The sequence below is a fragment of the Hippoglossus stenolepis genome, chromosome 10, assembly GCF_022539355.2.
Source record: "Hippoglossus stenolepis isolate QCI-W04-F060 chromosome 10, HSTE1.2, whole genome shotgun sequence".
Lineage (NCBI taxonomy): Eukaryota > Metazoa > Chordata > Actinopteri > Pleuronectiformes > Pleuronectidae > Hippoglossus > Hippoglossus stenolepis.
In genome coordinates, this window is record NC_061492.1 from 2,937,099 (window position 1) to 2,953,398 (window position 16,300).

At 40.3% G+C, this 16,300-nt stretch overlaps 3 protein-coding genes across 3 annotated transcripts in view; 2 read left to right on the forward strand and 1 right to left on the reverse strand.

The window, feature by feature from the left end:
- LOC118116247 overlaps window positions 1-16,300 on the forward strand; it is a 137,560-nt gene that overhangs the window by 50,825 nt on the left and 70,435 nt on the right. The window lies entirely within an intron of this gene.
- Window positions 686-3,437, reverse strand: LOC118116248 (phospholipase A and acyltransferase 4). Its single transcript, XM_047341530.1, has 4 exons — window positions 3,409-3,437; window positions 1,831-1,933; window positions 1,440-1,696; window positions 686-1,033 (listed from the first exon to the last, which is right to left on the reverse strand). Exons 1-4 carry the CDS (start codon window positions 3,418-3,420, stop codon window positions 836-838), a joined length of 570 nt encoding a protein of 189 aa, XP_047197486.1. The 5' UTR covers window positions 3,421-3,437; the 3' UTR covers window positions 686-835.
- LOC124852578 (phospholipase A and acyltransferase 4-like) lies at window positions 7,478-12,347 on the forward strand. The gene is made up of 4 exons (XM_047341531.1): window positions 7,478-8,052; window positions 9,040-9,142; window positions 9,935-10,194; window positions 11,749-12,347. Exons 1-4 carry the CDS (start codon window positions 8,041-8,043, stop codon window positions 11,887-11,889), a joined length of 516 nt encoding a protein of 171 aa, XP_047197487.1. The 5' UTR covers window positions 7,478-8,040; the 3' UTR covers window positions 11,890-12,347.

The following is a 16,300-nucleotide window of genomic DNA, read 5'->3' on the forward strand; positions in this document are numbered from 1 at the left end:
CATTCGCCTGTATAGGTGTTTGTTTTACCTGCGCGTAGTCTTGCAGGCAGGTCGCTATAGAATGGCGTTTACTTTACACAGTGTGTATTTCAGCGCCGACACACACACACGCACGCTGTAATAAAGTCACGTATTGTTATTGTGCCTTATAAAGACCAGTTATAAGCTAATGTTCAATAGGTTTATATTGAAAATGTTTGTATTTCAAATTGTGTTGAATTTGAATAAGATGCAGTCCGGATGATGAACTGAATGCTCCGTGTCTTTATTGCTGCTGCATTCATGCTGTATTTTACAGACATACTTTGTTGCTGTGGTACCAATCCTGGGACCCGTAACATATACGACACAGTGAAGGTGACAGATGAACCCAGTGATTAAAGAGTTTGTTCATCTTCCTGGAGTGTTAGAAATATCACAATGGACTCACATCTGCATGTATTCAGCTGCATGTATGTATTCAGCATGTATTCAGCTGCACACATATAAAGTGCAGCCACAAATTAGTGGGATGATAAATGGCAACATGTGATCTTTTCTAAATATATTTTGAAAATGAGGAAAATCATTTACACTGAAGAAATTTATCTTAAATTGTGTTTTATTGCAAATAAATTGTGTGCAAATGATTATTTGGTCCGTTTAAAAAGTGACGAATGACAAGTCAGACAAAAAGAAACCTCCAGATGATTTAATGCTTTATTGTCTTATCTGATTCAAGGTCCAGTCTTTTAACTGTGTTGAAGGAACCACAACTACCGTTTTCTCTCTAGTCTGCACAAGTGAAATTGTTTATTTAATTAGTTCAATCATAATCAATGTCGGCTGCATCAACTCAAACAATGGAGAGATCTTTCTTGTCATTTTCTGTCTCATTAGTGCCAGTGTTGATGATGTCTTCTTCCTGTAGTCTTTCATTTTCCTTTTCCTCTTCCTTTTCCACTTCGCCGGAATAGCTGAACAGAGTTACTCCACCTATTACTAAGGCCCCACCTGCTGCAGCGACGCCTGCGATCCAAGCTGCTCTTTTAACCTGCGAGAGACAAGATGAGAAAAACCATTGTTATTTAAACAATCGACAAACTGCAGGTCAAAGGTCACTAGGCTCTGCCACAGTCCCCTTATGAAACCACATTTAAAAGGTTCAGTGTGTAGAATCTAGTGGCATCTAGTGGTGAAGTGTCAGGTTGCAGCTGAACACCCCTCACCCCACCCTCCCCTTCCAAACATGAGAGAGAACCTGTGGCAGATTCAGTCGTCATAGAAACTGAAAAGGTTTAGTTTGTCCAGTCTGGGCTACTGTAAAAAACATGGCTGCCTCCATAGAGAGGACCTGCTCCTGATGTAAATATAAAGTAAGACAGTAACTCAACATCTACCCACTAATTTTGCTGTGGAAGAGTTAACAAGGTTAACGAACCCAACAGTTAGATACACACCTGCCAAGACTCTGCCTTGCCGTATCGCATCTCGGTAGCAAAGTGCTCGCAGTTGTAAGTGACAACGCTGTACTGTAGCTCGCTGCCCACCATCGCACAGGCCTCCTTCACTATGACGTAGGGATCACGAGCCTCGTACTTTTCATCCTGCAGATTGTTGACCTGGTGACGATCATTGCCGACCACGTCGGTGAGCTTCTCACGCTTCACCTCTCCTCTGCTGCTCAGAAGCTCAAACGAGCCAGATGAGTCACCACCTGTGTGTTTTATAGAAAAGACAAACAGGAAGAACAGGGAGGCAAAGAAAGAGGAAAGGAGGAAGGTGCCATCATGAAATACATGTCATGTCCATGTGATATTCTGACGTGAATATATTTATCACTTCACTCACCCTCTGGAACTAAATGAACCACTTCATTCTCTCCAATGTAGACAGCCCAGTGCTGATAGGCCAAACGGCTGATCTCGATCAGGTCTCCTGGTTTTCCATTAAACTAAAAAGAAACATGAAAATATAAATAAAAATAATAAACTGGACATGTAGTCAATGTAAATGTGCAGTGATCAAAGTGCTCTTCATCGTGGCTTCCTGTTGTATTTGTTTGTGTGCACGAGCACGAGGGTCATACGACGACACAGCCCTGCCACAGGTTGACGTACGAAAGAAACTCCACTAATGTATCAGGACTTGGAGGAAAGTTTACTTGAGTCGTTTTCACACCTAAAAGTCTGAAACCAACATTGTTTCCATTTGATCTGTTTAGATTTGGTTTCACATTGTAATTCATGGAGCGCACTATCCTGCATTAAATCATAAAGTCCAAACTCTGCAGTTATAGTTTTCACTCTGCAAACAAACCGAACCATGTTTCAGTTTGATCCGGACCCTGAACGCCTCTTTTGGTCGGAGGAACCTTTCACACCTGATATTTAAGTCAAAGGGTCCGGACCAAACAAGGAAGGTGTGAAAGCGCCTTTAGAAACTAACCTGTTGTGGTTATTGCACAGATAATTTTAAACATGGATATTTTTACCTCCATTTTACTTGTTGCATCACTTTGTGCCACACAGGGACTTCAACTGTCCATAACTCACTTTAGTTAATAGTTAACATATATTTATTTATTATATTTACCTTTTGACCTTATTTATATTACAATCAGTCATACGACAGCAAATCAGATAAATAACACACTGGCTTTTGTTTCATGCAACATACTTTCCTTATTCTTAATGAACCGACAGCACCTCAGTTCCTATTGGTGGTGCACACGTTTAGTTTTCTTCTGCACAGTCACACTTTAGATGTTTCATCAAGTTTGTCTTCAGTTCTAACTTTGAGTCACTCACTGAAGCCGGCCATTAAATACAGGAGGTAGCTAATTGGACTGGACCATGTGCCTTCCACATCATAGGGCAGGATGATTTGGATTTATAATTTAATTTGGTTAATTGGTTTCATGTTTAATGCTGACTTACTAATTAGCTGTTTTTTTGGGGTGGAATTTGTAGTTAAGCTGTTTGTCTTTGTTTGCTCCTTCTGTTTCTGAAATGCTCTGATCAGTCATCATACATCTTCTCCTTTGTTAGATCTGTTTCTGTTCAGTCGACCCCTTATGGACCAGAACTCTGTATTTTGTTCACTTTTAGGTAAATAAATCAGTTTATTGTTGAAAAGCAGCTGTGATCACACACTTCATCCTGTTTATTCTGGTTTCTGTTGTAAACTCTTTGATAGAATTACATTTTAAAGCTGCATTAAAATGATAATTTTATATTTTACTCACTCAACCAAAACACTTTGCACACATTACGTGAACAAACTCAAAGTAAAGTTGATATATTTTAATCTACACCTATTTATGACATCACAAGTCTGTGCCTTGATGCACAAACAACCTTTTAAACTGTTTCACTGTAAAGGAACAAAACTAAATCTACAGTAACTAATGAGCAGCAGGAGACTCACCGTTTGTGCCATGTCTTCAGCCTTTCGTCTATCAGCTTCTGCCGCAGCCTGTGTGTGTGCACCGAATACTGCAGATAAAGAACCTGTATAACTTGCCTTAACGCCCAAATTTCACAATAATTTATAAGCGGAGTGCTGAGTGTCATTTCTCGTGAATTTTGAAGCAGGTTCGTTCATGTTTCCACCGTTTGTGACGCTGTGAGAGAACATTTGCTCAATGTAAGTATTGAGGTGGGAGGCGAATACAGCCCGAGGTTAAGATCCTACTTTCAGGAAGGCGTCCAAACTGGGAGAGCTGTAAGTTTCACTTGTAGTGGAAAATAACTAAGTGTGGTTGAAACCTATTTTGTAGTTGAAGAGTAACTTTTTGCAGACCTGTCTAAGACTCCATGACCTGAAGTGTTTGTGACCTGAAACCTATATGACCTTTCTATATACCTGTTTGACCTTTCTATTACTTGTGGACTGTCCAAGAATCTAATGGAAACTATGCAAATCATTTATTCCTGTGTTTTAATTCCTGTCTCAAACTGCGCCTACAGAACCAGTCTGAACTGGCTCAGGCAAACAGCCTTAGTTCTCCTATATAAGATCCTTGCATTTGACTGTTCCTCATCTTCACTCTGAGATCACTGTGACTCTCTGTGTTGATCCTTTCTGCAGAAAGCCCCTATTAAAATACACAAAGACAAATTTGGTGTTCCAGCCTCTTGTGTTTTCAGATTTCCATCACAAATTCTACTTCGATTACATTAAATATATAATGAAGAATTGATCACAACAAAACAAATGAGTACAATGAAAAAATGGAAACGTGATAAATGGCTTTTCTAAATATATTTTTTACATTCACAGTTTAGATTCAAGTCTTAAAATTAGGAAAATAATTTTCACTGAAGAAAGACTGAAATTAGTTCTGATTCAAGGTCCAGTCTTTTAACTGTGTTGAAGGAACCACAACAACCGTTTTCTCTCTAGTCTGCACAAGTGAAATTGTTTATTTAAATAGTTTCAATCATAATCAATGTCGGCTGCATCAACTCAAACAATGGAGAGATCTTTCTTGTCATGTTTCTGTCTCATTAGTGCCAGTGTTGATGATGTCTTCTTGTTTTCTTCCTGTAGTCTTCCTCTTCCTCTTCCTCTTCCTCTTCCAGTGTGTAGAATTTTGTGAAATGTAGTGGTGAAGTGTCATGTTGCAGCTGAACACCCCTCACCTTACCCTCCCCTTCCAAACATGAGGAGACTCACCCTTCGTGCCATGTCTTCAGCTCTTCATCTATCAGCTTCTGCCGCAGCCTGTGTGTGTGCACTGGACTACTGCAGATAAAGAACCTGTATAACCTGCCTGCACGGCCCAAATTTCACAATAATTTACTAGCGGAGGGCTGAGTTTCATTTCTCATGAATTTTGAAGCAGGTTCGTTCATGTTTCGACCATTTGTGACGCTGTGAGAGAACATTTGCTCAATGTAAGTACTGAGGTGTCAGGAGAATCACAGCCCGAGGATCAGATCTTATGTTCAGGAACACGTCCAAACTGGGAGAGCTGTAAGTTTCACTTCTCCCCAGCTCCTCGTTGAGAGCTTGAAACAGGAAGGCCTCAGTCAGAGCAACACTGGGATCCCGTCGTCCTTTTAGCAGGATGTTTGGAGAATTCCCCCCCCCCACTCAGATCAATGCTGCTGTGCTTTGTATGAAAAGCAGCTGTCATACAGTACGTCCTGCTCCCGGGCCAAGAGACACTCGAACCATCACAGCTACAAGTGTAACCCTCATCTCAACACTTACATCAGACCCACTTTCAAAAAAACGTCCTGACTCTGTAAAAACACCTTTATTTCCACAAATGTCTCCACTTGAAAGTTATAACACTCATATTGGTCCTCACAGAGATAGAGACATAAGAGCATGCACCCCCCCCCCACACACACACACACACACATGCAGCATGTAGATCTGTGTGAATCCTCCTGGCTCCACCTGCCTCGTCTGTAACAGGCTCCACATGTGAACAGTGTCGGACTGTGATGCAGCACAATGTTGGCACAGACACGACGGAGGATAAACACCCTCTCAGCTCATAACTAGAGCACAAGAAAAGCATCACTGTGTTCTCCTCTTCCTCTCCGCTGCCCTGCTCCACCTCTCACCGCTTCATTTACTTTGTTCAAAAACACATCTAACATCCTTTTATTTTCCTGCAAAGTTCAGATACGCGTTTCAAAAGTAACATAACACAACGTGTTGAAATAAAAAACACATCCATCGTTGGGAAGATAGTTTTCATTTTATTCTACTTCGGTCATTACATTGATTATATAATGAAGAATTGATCACAACCCAACAAATTAGTTGGATGAAAAATGGAAAGATGTGATAAATGTCTTTGCTAAATATATTTTTTAAATGAGGAAAATCATTTACACTGAAGAAATGTATCTTAAATTGTGTTTTATTGCAAATAAATTGTGTGTAAATGATTATTTGATCCGTTTAAAAGTGAAAATGACATGAAAGACAAAGAAACATCCCTAACATCACATCACATCACATTTCAATTAGCTGACGCTTTTATCCAAAGTGACAATAAGAGCATCAACCATGAGAGAACAAACCCAGAACAACAAGAATCAAGTACAATTTGCTTCAAGAAAGCCAAACTACAAAGTGCTATATGTAAGTGTTATATAAGTGCTACTAGATATATATAGGTGCTACTAAACAGATATAGAAGTATATATTTTATCTTTTATCCAAGGTGAAGTCTGAAGAGATGTGTCTTTAGTCTGATCATCCAGATGATTTAATGCCTTATTGTCATATCTGATTCAAGGTCAAGTCTTTTAACTGTGTTGAACAACAACCTTTTTCTCTCCAGATTTCACAAGTGAGATCGTTAATTTCAAAAGTTTAAATCATAATCACTGTCAGCTACATGCCAACATTCATTGTTGCCAGTGTTTGGGATTTGTTCTTGTTTTGTTCTTGTTGTCTTCCTCTTCCTCTTAACTGCTGGAACTACTGCTGCTAAACAGAGATCTACATAAAGCAATTGTCCCACCTGCTGAAGATGTGAGCTGGAGAAGAGGCTCGACAGCCTTCCCTCCTGTGGAAGGATTGTAGGAAGAGGACAGAAGAGACAGAAGAGGGGGAGAACAGGCCTTATTTTGGCCCGGTGACCTCACAGGTCATGGGGTCCAGAGTGACCAATGGGAGTTGAAACCTGTGTCCCTGGGGGGGTTTTCACACCTCTGTGTGAAGTTGATGCCCTCTGGGAGACTGAGTTCTGGAGGGACATGCGGCTTCAGGCTTTTGGCTGCACATATAGGCAGAGCTTTGGTCTCCCAAAAACCAGGTCAAAAACCAGGTGATGAAATTCAAAGGAGAAAATATACACAACAAGCACGGGTGCTCAAAATGGAACTGGCCACAAGTTCACAAAAGCCAGAACTTATACAAAGAGGCGTTTCATAAAACATGATATGAAAAAAAGACATGAGATCATCATCTGTGTCTGTCCGTCTGCTGTAGCAGTTGGAAGAAAACATCACCAAATAAGGGCATACACCCTGTTTATCAAGGTCATAGCAGTGAGACACCGCCAAATAAGGGTTCCATCCTGTCAGGTAGACAGTATCACAGCAGTGAGACACCTGGTCAGGGGGATTTCCCACTACACTGGTTTCATAAGGGGGCCGTGGCAGAGCTTAGTGACCTTTGACCTGCAGTTTGTCGATTGTTTAAAAAAATAACGGTTCTTCTCATCTTGTCTCTCGCAGGTTCAAACAGCAGCTGGGGTCACAGGCGTCGCTGCAGCAGGTGTGGCCTTAGCAGCTTTAGGTGCAGTTCTGTTCAGCAGCCTTTCCGGCGAAGAGGAAGAGGAAGAGGAAGAGGAAGAGGAAGACTACAGGAAGAAAACAAGAAGACATCATCAACACTGGCACTAATGAGACAGAAACATGACAAGAAAGATCTCTCCATTATTTGAGTTGATGCAGCCGACATTGATTATGATTGAAACTATTTAAATAAACAATTTCACTTGTGTAGACTAGAGAGAAAACGGTTGTTGTGGTTCCTTCAACACAGTTAAAAGACTGGACCTTTTATCAGAACTAATTTAAGTCTTTCTTCACTGAAAATGATTTTTCTAACTTCAAGACTTGAATCTAAACTGTGAATGTAAAAAATATATTTATAAAAGACATTTATCACATGTTTCCATTTTTTCATTGTACTCATTTGTTTTGTTGTGATCAATTCTTCATAATATATTTAATGTAATAATCGAAGTAGAATTGAATGAAAACTATCTTCCCAACAATGGATGTGTTTTTTTTTATTTCAACATGTTGTGTTATTTGACTTTTGAAACGAGTATCTGTACTTTGCAGGAAAATATAAGGATGTTAGATTTGTATTTGAAATTGTTTCAATCGTGCAAATGTTCTCTCACAGCCTCACAAATGGTCAAAACCTGAATGCAGAGTTGCTGCTGGACATTTCTAGAGAAGGAAACTTCGCCCACTTACAGGAAATGATTGTAAAGTTGGGGGATGTTCAGATCTGCAGTGGTCCAGTGCACACACACAGTCTGCATCAGAAGCTGATAGACGAAGAGCTGAAGACATGGCACCAACGGTGAGTCTCCTGCTGCTCATGACTTACAGTAGATTTAGTTTTTGTTCCTTTACAGTGAAAACTGTTTTAACTTTTCTTTGTGAACATAAAAAGAAAGTGAACAAAATACAGTTCTGGCTCCATAAGGGGTCGACTGAACAGAGCTTAGGTTTTATAAACTTTAATCAAATGTAACTGAACAGAATCGGACCTGAACAAACACAAAAACAGATCTAACAAAGGTGAAGATATATAAAGACTGATCAGAGCATTTCAGAAACAAGAGGAGCAAACACAGACAGAGAGACAGAGAGAGAAAGTGAAAGTGAGAACTGCAGAGTTTGGACTTTCTGATTTAATGCTGCCTCAACTTCTTCACAACTTCAACAGAACTTCTTGTTGTCTTCACCTCTGATGATTTAATGCTTGAACGACAAGCACGTTCATTTTGTGAGAGTAAAATCTAAATGATGACAGAGTTCCAACAAAACTAATGAAATCACTGGGTTCATTAGTTTTCTCCCATCAAACGAAACACAACCTTTTTTCACATGCACTTTATTCAAACCACTTGGTGAATACAGCACCTGAACACGGGGATGTCAGAAACACATGTTGTCTACAATCTAATCAATGTCAAGTGAAGGTGGTCTCAGTCCACGAAGCTGATGACCACAGGACGTACGTATCTCTGACAAATGTTTAGTGCGCTCCATGAATTACAATGTGAAACCAAATCTAAACAGATCAAATGGAAACAATGTTGGTTTCAGACTTTTAGGTGTGAAAACGACTCAAGTAAACTTTCCTCCAAGTCCTGATACATTAGTGGAGTTTCTTTCGTACGTCAACCTGTGGCAGGGCTGTGTCGTCGTATGACCCTCGTGCTCGTGCACACAAACAAATACAACAGGAAGCCACGATGAAGAGCACTTTGATCACTGCACATTTACATTGACTACATGTCCAGTTTGTTATTTATATTTGTATTTTCATGTTTCTTTTTAGTTTAATGGAAAACCAGGAGACCTGATCGAGATCTTCCGTAAGGACTATCAGCACTGGGCCGTCTACATCGGAGAGAATGAAGTGGTTCATTTCACCACAGGGGGTGAGTGAAGGAATAACTACGCTCAGCGGCCACATTATCAGGCACACCTGTTCAATTGCTTGTTAACACAAATAGCTAATCAGCCAATCACATGGCAGCAACTCAATGCATTTAGGCATCAGAGGTCAGAGGAGAATGGGCAGAGTGGTTCGAGATGATAGAAAGGTAACAGTAACTCAAATAACCACTCGTTACAACCAAGGTCTGCAGAATACCATCTCTGAACGCACAACACGTCGAACCTTGAAGCAGATGGGCTACAGCAGCAGAAGACCACACCGGGTGCCACTTCTGTCAGCTAAGAACAGGAAACTGAGGCTACAATTCGCACAGGCTCACCAAAATTCGACAATAGAAGATTGGAAAAACGTTGCCGGGTCTGATGAGTCTTGATTTCAGCTGCGACATTCAGATGTTAGGGTCAAAATTTGGTGTAAACAACATGAAAGCATGGAACTATCCTGCCTTGTATCAACGGTTCAGGCTGGTGGTGGTGGTGTAATGGTGTGGGGGATATTTTCTTGGCACACTTTGGGCCCCTTAGTACAAATTGAGCATCGTTTAAACGCCACGCCTTGTTAGATCTATACTATGAAGAATTAAGGCAGTTGTGAAGGAAAAAGGGGGTCCAACCCGGTACTAGTAAGGTGTACCTAATAAAGTGGCCGGTGAGTATATATTCACGTTAGAATATCACATGGACATGACATGTATTTCATGATGGCACCTTCCTCCTTTCCTCTTTCTTTGCCTCCCTGTTCTTCCTCTTTGTCTTTTCTATAAAACACACAGGTGGTCAGTCATCTGGCTCGTTGAGGCTTCTGAGCAGCAGCGCTGGGAAGGTCAAACGTGAGAAGCTCGCCGATGTGGTCGGCAATGACCGTTACCAGGTCAACAATCTGCTGGACAACAGGCGCAAAGCTCGCGAGCCTTCCGTCATAGTGATGGAGGCCCGTGCGATGGTGGGCCGCGAGCTATCGTACAACGTTGCCACTTACAACTGTGAGCACTTTGCTGTCGAGATGCGATACGGCAAGGCAGAGTCTCTGCAGGTGTGTATCTAACTGTTGGGTTCGTTAACCTCGTTAACTCTTCCACAGCAAAATCAGTGGGTAGATGTTGTGTTTTTTAAAAGGCGATTGACAGTAGACGAGTCTTCCTTTCTGTTTTCTCCACAAAGTGAGTCATGGTCTTGAACGCTCCGCTAACTGAGAAGCTCTCTCTACAACTCTGATATGACTCAAAAGAATCAAAGAGACAGGATTCCTAATAGTTATCTGAAGTGCATGTAGTGGAGATACTGATATTGGGGATATAAAACATTTATGATACTAAAACATCAGCTGATATATATTCCTATGGTGTCGTTATCAAACCCTTATTACATAAAAAAATGTTAATGAGGCTTGATATTACTAACTAATAACTCTACTTTAAAATAATATGAATGTAAATAAATCAAATTGAAGTCAATATATAGAGCGTGAAATGTGTGGAAATGATTAAAATGACCCTCGAGAGGAATATAAATATTCTGAAAGACTATTGCAGAGGAAATACTGATTAATAATGTGGAAGATACATCTTTAAATAGTAGTAATAGTAATTTAATGTTATTGTTGGTAAATCTGTTTTACAAACAGGTTTAATCAGGTAAAGTTTAGTTTGTTTAGTTCAGTTTTTGCAGCCCACAGGGAAACCACATCTTTACATTATGAACAATCGTGTTTATAATAAACTCAGATGCCATGTGAACAGAATGAATCAGAACATGATTTATAATAGAGTAAACAAGCTTCTGAAACATTTCAACTGGAATCACAGCAGAACAGATGTAGTTAAAACTCATTTTATTGAGCCCTTTATCTATTTATCTATTTATTTATTTAACACAATCTAGTGCAACTGAATACATGCAGATGTGAGTCCATTGTGATATTTCAAACACTACAGGAAGATGAACAAACTCTTTAATCACTGGGTTCATCTGTCACCTTCACTGTGTCGTATACATAATAATCCAGAATGTTCAACCAACCATCTCACAGCCATTAAAGGTCCAGTGTGTAAGATTTAGGTGAAAGGATCTATTGGCAGAAATTGAATATACAATAATCTTAGTGATGCTTCCACTAGTGTGTTTCATCTAAATTGTACGAATTGTTGTTTTCTTTACCCTAGAATGGGTCGTTTATATTTAAATACTTTATATGAACATACTTTATATTTAAATACTTCATATTTACATCAGGAGCAGGTCCTCTCTATGGAGGCAGCCATGTTTTTTACAGTAGCCCAGACTGGACAAACTAAACCTTTTGAGTTTCTATGACGACGGAAGCTGCCACAGGTTCTCTCTCATGTTTGGAAGGGGAGGGTGAGGTGAGGGGTGTTCAGCTGCAACATGACACTTCACCACTAGATGTCACTAGATTCTACACATTGAACCTTTAAGTGTGGTTTCATAAGGGGACTGTGGCAGAGCTTTACTGAGTGACATTCCACTCGTCCAGATTATATTTCAATGAAAGATTATCAAAATGTTTTGACCTTCAGTTTGTCGATTGTTTAATAAATAACGGTTTGTCTCATCTTGTCTCTCACAGGTTATTAAAACATTGATCACAGTCGCCATCGTCACCCCAGTCGCTGCAGTCGTCGCAGGCCCCGTAGTCGCCATAGCCGCTGTAGCAGTTGGGGCATTTGCTTTATGTAGATCTCTGTTTAGCAGTCGTTCCAGCAGTTAAGAGGAAGAGGAAGACAACAAGAACAAAACAAGAACAAATCCCAAACACTGGCAACAATGAATGTTGGCATGTAGCTGACAGTGATTATGATTTAAACTTTTGAAATAAACGATCTCACTTGTGAAATCTGGAGAGAAAAAGGTTGTTGTTCAACACAGTTAAAAGACTTGACCTTGAATCAGATAAGACAATAAGGCATTAAATCATCTGGATGATCAGACTAAAGACACATCTCTTCAGACTTCACCTTGGATAAAAGATAAAATATATACTTCTATATCTGTTTAGTAGCACCTATATATATCTAGTAGCACTTATATAACACTTACATATAGCACTTTGTAGTTTGGCTTTCTTGAAGCAAATTGTACTTGATTCTTGTTGTTCTGGGTTTGTTCTCTCATGGTTGATGCTCTTATTGTCACTTTGGATAAAAGCGTCAGCTAATTGAAATGTGATGTGCTCTTATGTCTCTATCTCTGTGAGGACCAATATGAGTGTTATAACTTTCAAGTGGAGACATTTGTGGAAATAAAGGTGTTTTTCCAGAGTCAGGACGTTTTTTGAAAGTGGGTCTGATGTAAGTGTTGAGATGAGGTTACACTTGTAGCTGTGATGGTTCAAGTGTCTCTTGGCCCGGAGCAGGACGTACTGTATGACAGCTGCTTTTCATACAAAGCACAGCAGCATTGATCTGAGTGGGGGGATCTCTCCAAACATCCTGCTAAAAGGACGACGGGATCCCAGTGTTGCTCTGACTGAGGCCTTCCTGTTTCAAGCTCTCAACGAGGAGCTGGGGAGAAGTGAAACTTACAGCTCTCCCAGTTTGGACGTGTTCCTGAACATAAGATCTGATCCTCGGGCTGTGATTCTCCTGACACCTCAGTACTTATGTGGCAGAATAGTGGAGCAGGTAAGAGAGCGGCAGAAATGTCTGCACCGCATTGTTCTCCTCTCTGGGTCTTTTCTCATTGTATGACTTTGTAGTGGTTCAAGGTGGATCCCCCCCCCCTGAGCTAAGCGACCACCACAGAGTAATAGGTAAATATACTTTGCATTGTTTTAACGTGCTTGTTTTGTTCCACCTGTCGTTTGCTTCATTTAGCCTGGCTTTCCTGTGCTTTACCTTTCGTTTGCTTTACTTTGTTGTTTTGTCTGATATGTGTCTGCTTGATTTGTGGGTCTCTATTATTCCTGTTCTTTTGTTTATTGTATATAATTTAGCCCTGTCATGAATTGACTGATAAATCACTTATTTGGCTTTAGAATAATTGTGTGGATTGAGTTCTTTTGTAGTTTTACTGGTATAAATTGATATTGTTCTGGGGTTGTTTCTTTATTTTTGTTTCTTTGATTGAACCGTATGGAGCCCTACTGATGTGTGTTCACTCTATATTTTACAGGAGCTGAGAGCCTGAGGTGGTGGAGGCTGGTGTTTTCTGTGGCGTTGTCTCCCTCCTGTGTGCTGTGCTATTCACCCCCAATCCGGTTTTCCACTGTTGTGTGTGTGCGTGAGGATGTGTGTGCACGTGTGATCGTGGTGACTCTCCTAGGGAAACGCCTCCACGTTCACTAGCCTGCCTCAGCCCTGGACCCCCCCCCCCTTCTTACATGTGAATGGTGTGATGGCTCTTTTAAAGATTGAAATTGTGATTTGAAATAAATATATTATTGTCGGATGGAACCACATCTCAGGCTCCATAGTGTACTGAGCCTGATTGCCTTATGGTTAATATTGGTTGGAAGTCATCAATACTCCCTGGATTAATATTCCAGGTTGGCGTTGTTGGCTTCTTCGTGATTGGACTATTTAAATGTTAAATTAGACTATTCAATCACTTCGTTGGCCACACTTACATCGTGCAAATGTTCTCTCACAGCTTCACAAATGGTTGAAACCTGAACCCACCTGCTGTACAATTCATAAGAAATGACACTCAGCCCTCTGCTAGTAAATTATTGTTACATTAGGGCCGTGCAGGCAGGTTATAAAGTTTCTTTATCTGCAGTAGTCCAGTGCACACACACACTCTGCTTCAGAAGCTGATAGACGAAGAGCTGAAGACATGGCACAAACGGTGAGTCTCCTGCTGCTCATTAGTTACAGTAGATGTAGTTTTTGTTCCTTTACAGTGAAAACTGTTAAAGTCGGGAGAAATACAACATTATCATTTTAATGCAGCTTCAAAATGTAATTCTATCAAAGAGTTTACAACAGAAACCAGAATAAACCGGATGAAGTGTGTGATCACAGCTGCTTTTCAACAATAAACTGATTTATTTACCTAAAAGTGAACAAAATACAGAGTTCTGGTCCATAAGGGGTCGACTGAACAGAACTTAAGTTTTATAAACTTTAACCAAATGTAACTGAACAGAATCGAACCTGAACAAAGACAAAAACAGATCTAACAAAGGAGAAGATATATAAAGACTGATCAGAGCATTTCAGAAACAAAGGGAGCAAACAAAGACAAAGAGACAGAGAGAGAAATGTAATATAAATAAAGTCAAAAGGTAGACATAATAAATAAATAGATGTTAACTATTAACTAAAGTGAGTTATTGACAGTTAAAGTCCTTGTGTGGCACAAATTGATGTAAAATACATAAACATGAAGATCAGTCTTTGCAGTGGAAATAAATCAAAATACTGGAGGTAAAAATATCCATTTTCAATCAATCAATCAATCAAATTTTATTTGTGTAGCCCATATTCACAAATCACAATTTGTCTCATATGGCTTTAACAGGGTGTGACATCCTCTGCTCCTAACCCTCAATTTCAGACATGTTTGAAATTATCTGTGCAATAACCACAACAGGTTAGTTTCTAAAGACACGTTCACACCTTCCTGGTTTGTTCACTTCCCTTTGACTTTTCAGCTTTGTCTGAATTTAAATATCAGGTGTGAAAGGTTCCTCCGACCAAAAGAGGCGTTCAGGGTCAAACTGAACCGTGGTTTGGTTCGTTTGCAGAGTGAAAACTAGAACTGCAGAGTTTGGACTTTCTGATTTAATGCTGCCTCAACTTCTTCACAACTTCAACAGAACTTCTTGTTGTCTTCACCTCTGATGATTTAATGCTTGAACGACAAGGACGTTCATTTTGTGAGAGTAAAATCTAAATGATGACACAGTTCCAACAAAACTAATGAAATCAATGGGTTCATTAGTTTTCTCCCATCAAACGAAACACGACCTTTTTTCACATGCACTTTATTCAAACCACTTGGTGAATACAGCACCTGAACACGTTGTTGGGCCAAGGTTCTTTGTGAAACCACACTTCGGCCTACATGTTCAGTCAAGAGCCTGAAGCCGCATGTTCCTCCAAGACTCAGTCTCCCAGGGAGCATCAGAGGTGTGAAAACCCCCCCAGGGACACAGGTTTCAACTCCCATTGGTCACTCTGGACCCCATGACCTGTGAGGTCACCGGGCCAATATAAGCCAGGTTTATCCAACTCTTCACCCTCTTTCTACACTCCCTCCAAGGAGAGAAGGCTGCGAGCCTCTTCTGCCTCTTCCTACAATCCTTCTACAGGAGGGAAGGCTGTTGAGCCTCTTCTCCAGCTCACATCTTCTCTTCCCATCCAACTCTTCGAGAGGAGCACAAAGGTGCAGCTTCCAGCTCATCTCACCAAGGAAACCTCCTCGCCCTCCAAGCTCTACCAACGTCCTAGCAGCGACTCGATGTCCTGCTTGCAAACTTCAGCCAGCAACTGAGCTACACAGCTCAACCGAAACCAGCAAGACGACACAAAACTGCGAACTGCACAGCAACTTCCCTTTTTCCCTTTCCACGGACGGGTAACACAACTGGGCTTAATAATTATACTAGGCTAAGCAAGACTGTTTATTCGATTCTGTGTTTATAAGTTTGATTTGTGGTGTTGTGATATTTTGGGTACAAGTTATTGAGAAAGTAATGTTAGTCTGTTATGCTCTTCACAGTCTTTCGTTGCATCCAATCTAGTAACTTTGTCTAATTTGGCACACACACAGACACACACACACACACACACACACACACACACACACACACACACACAGACACACACACACACAGACACATGCATATTCCTTCACCTAATTATCTCTGACTCCTGCTACATGTCGTAAAGACATAGGGGGTGTGTTATCTCTTTGGCCAGCCACCATCTTGAAAGCACGCTGACTCACACAGACACACACACATGTATACACACATACCTATCTTTGTTTAGCAATTAGATCGTTAGTAATTTGTGTTTTTATACTTTATTATATTCATAATAAATGTTTTTCTTCACAAATGTTTTTCATTAATGTTGCATAAGTGAATTTTGCCAACCTCTACACTGTCAAGAACTCCATATCCTTCAACTTAGCTAACTATCTATATGGTAATTTTGGTTATAGTTATTAAT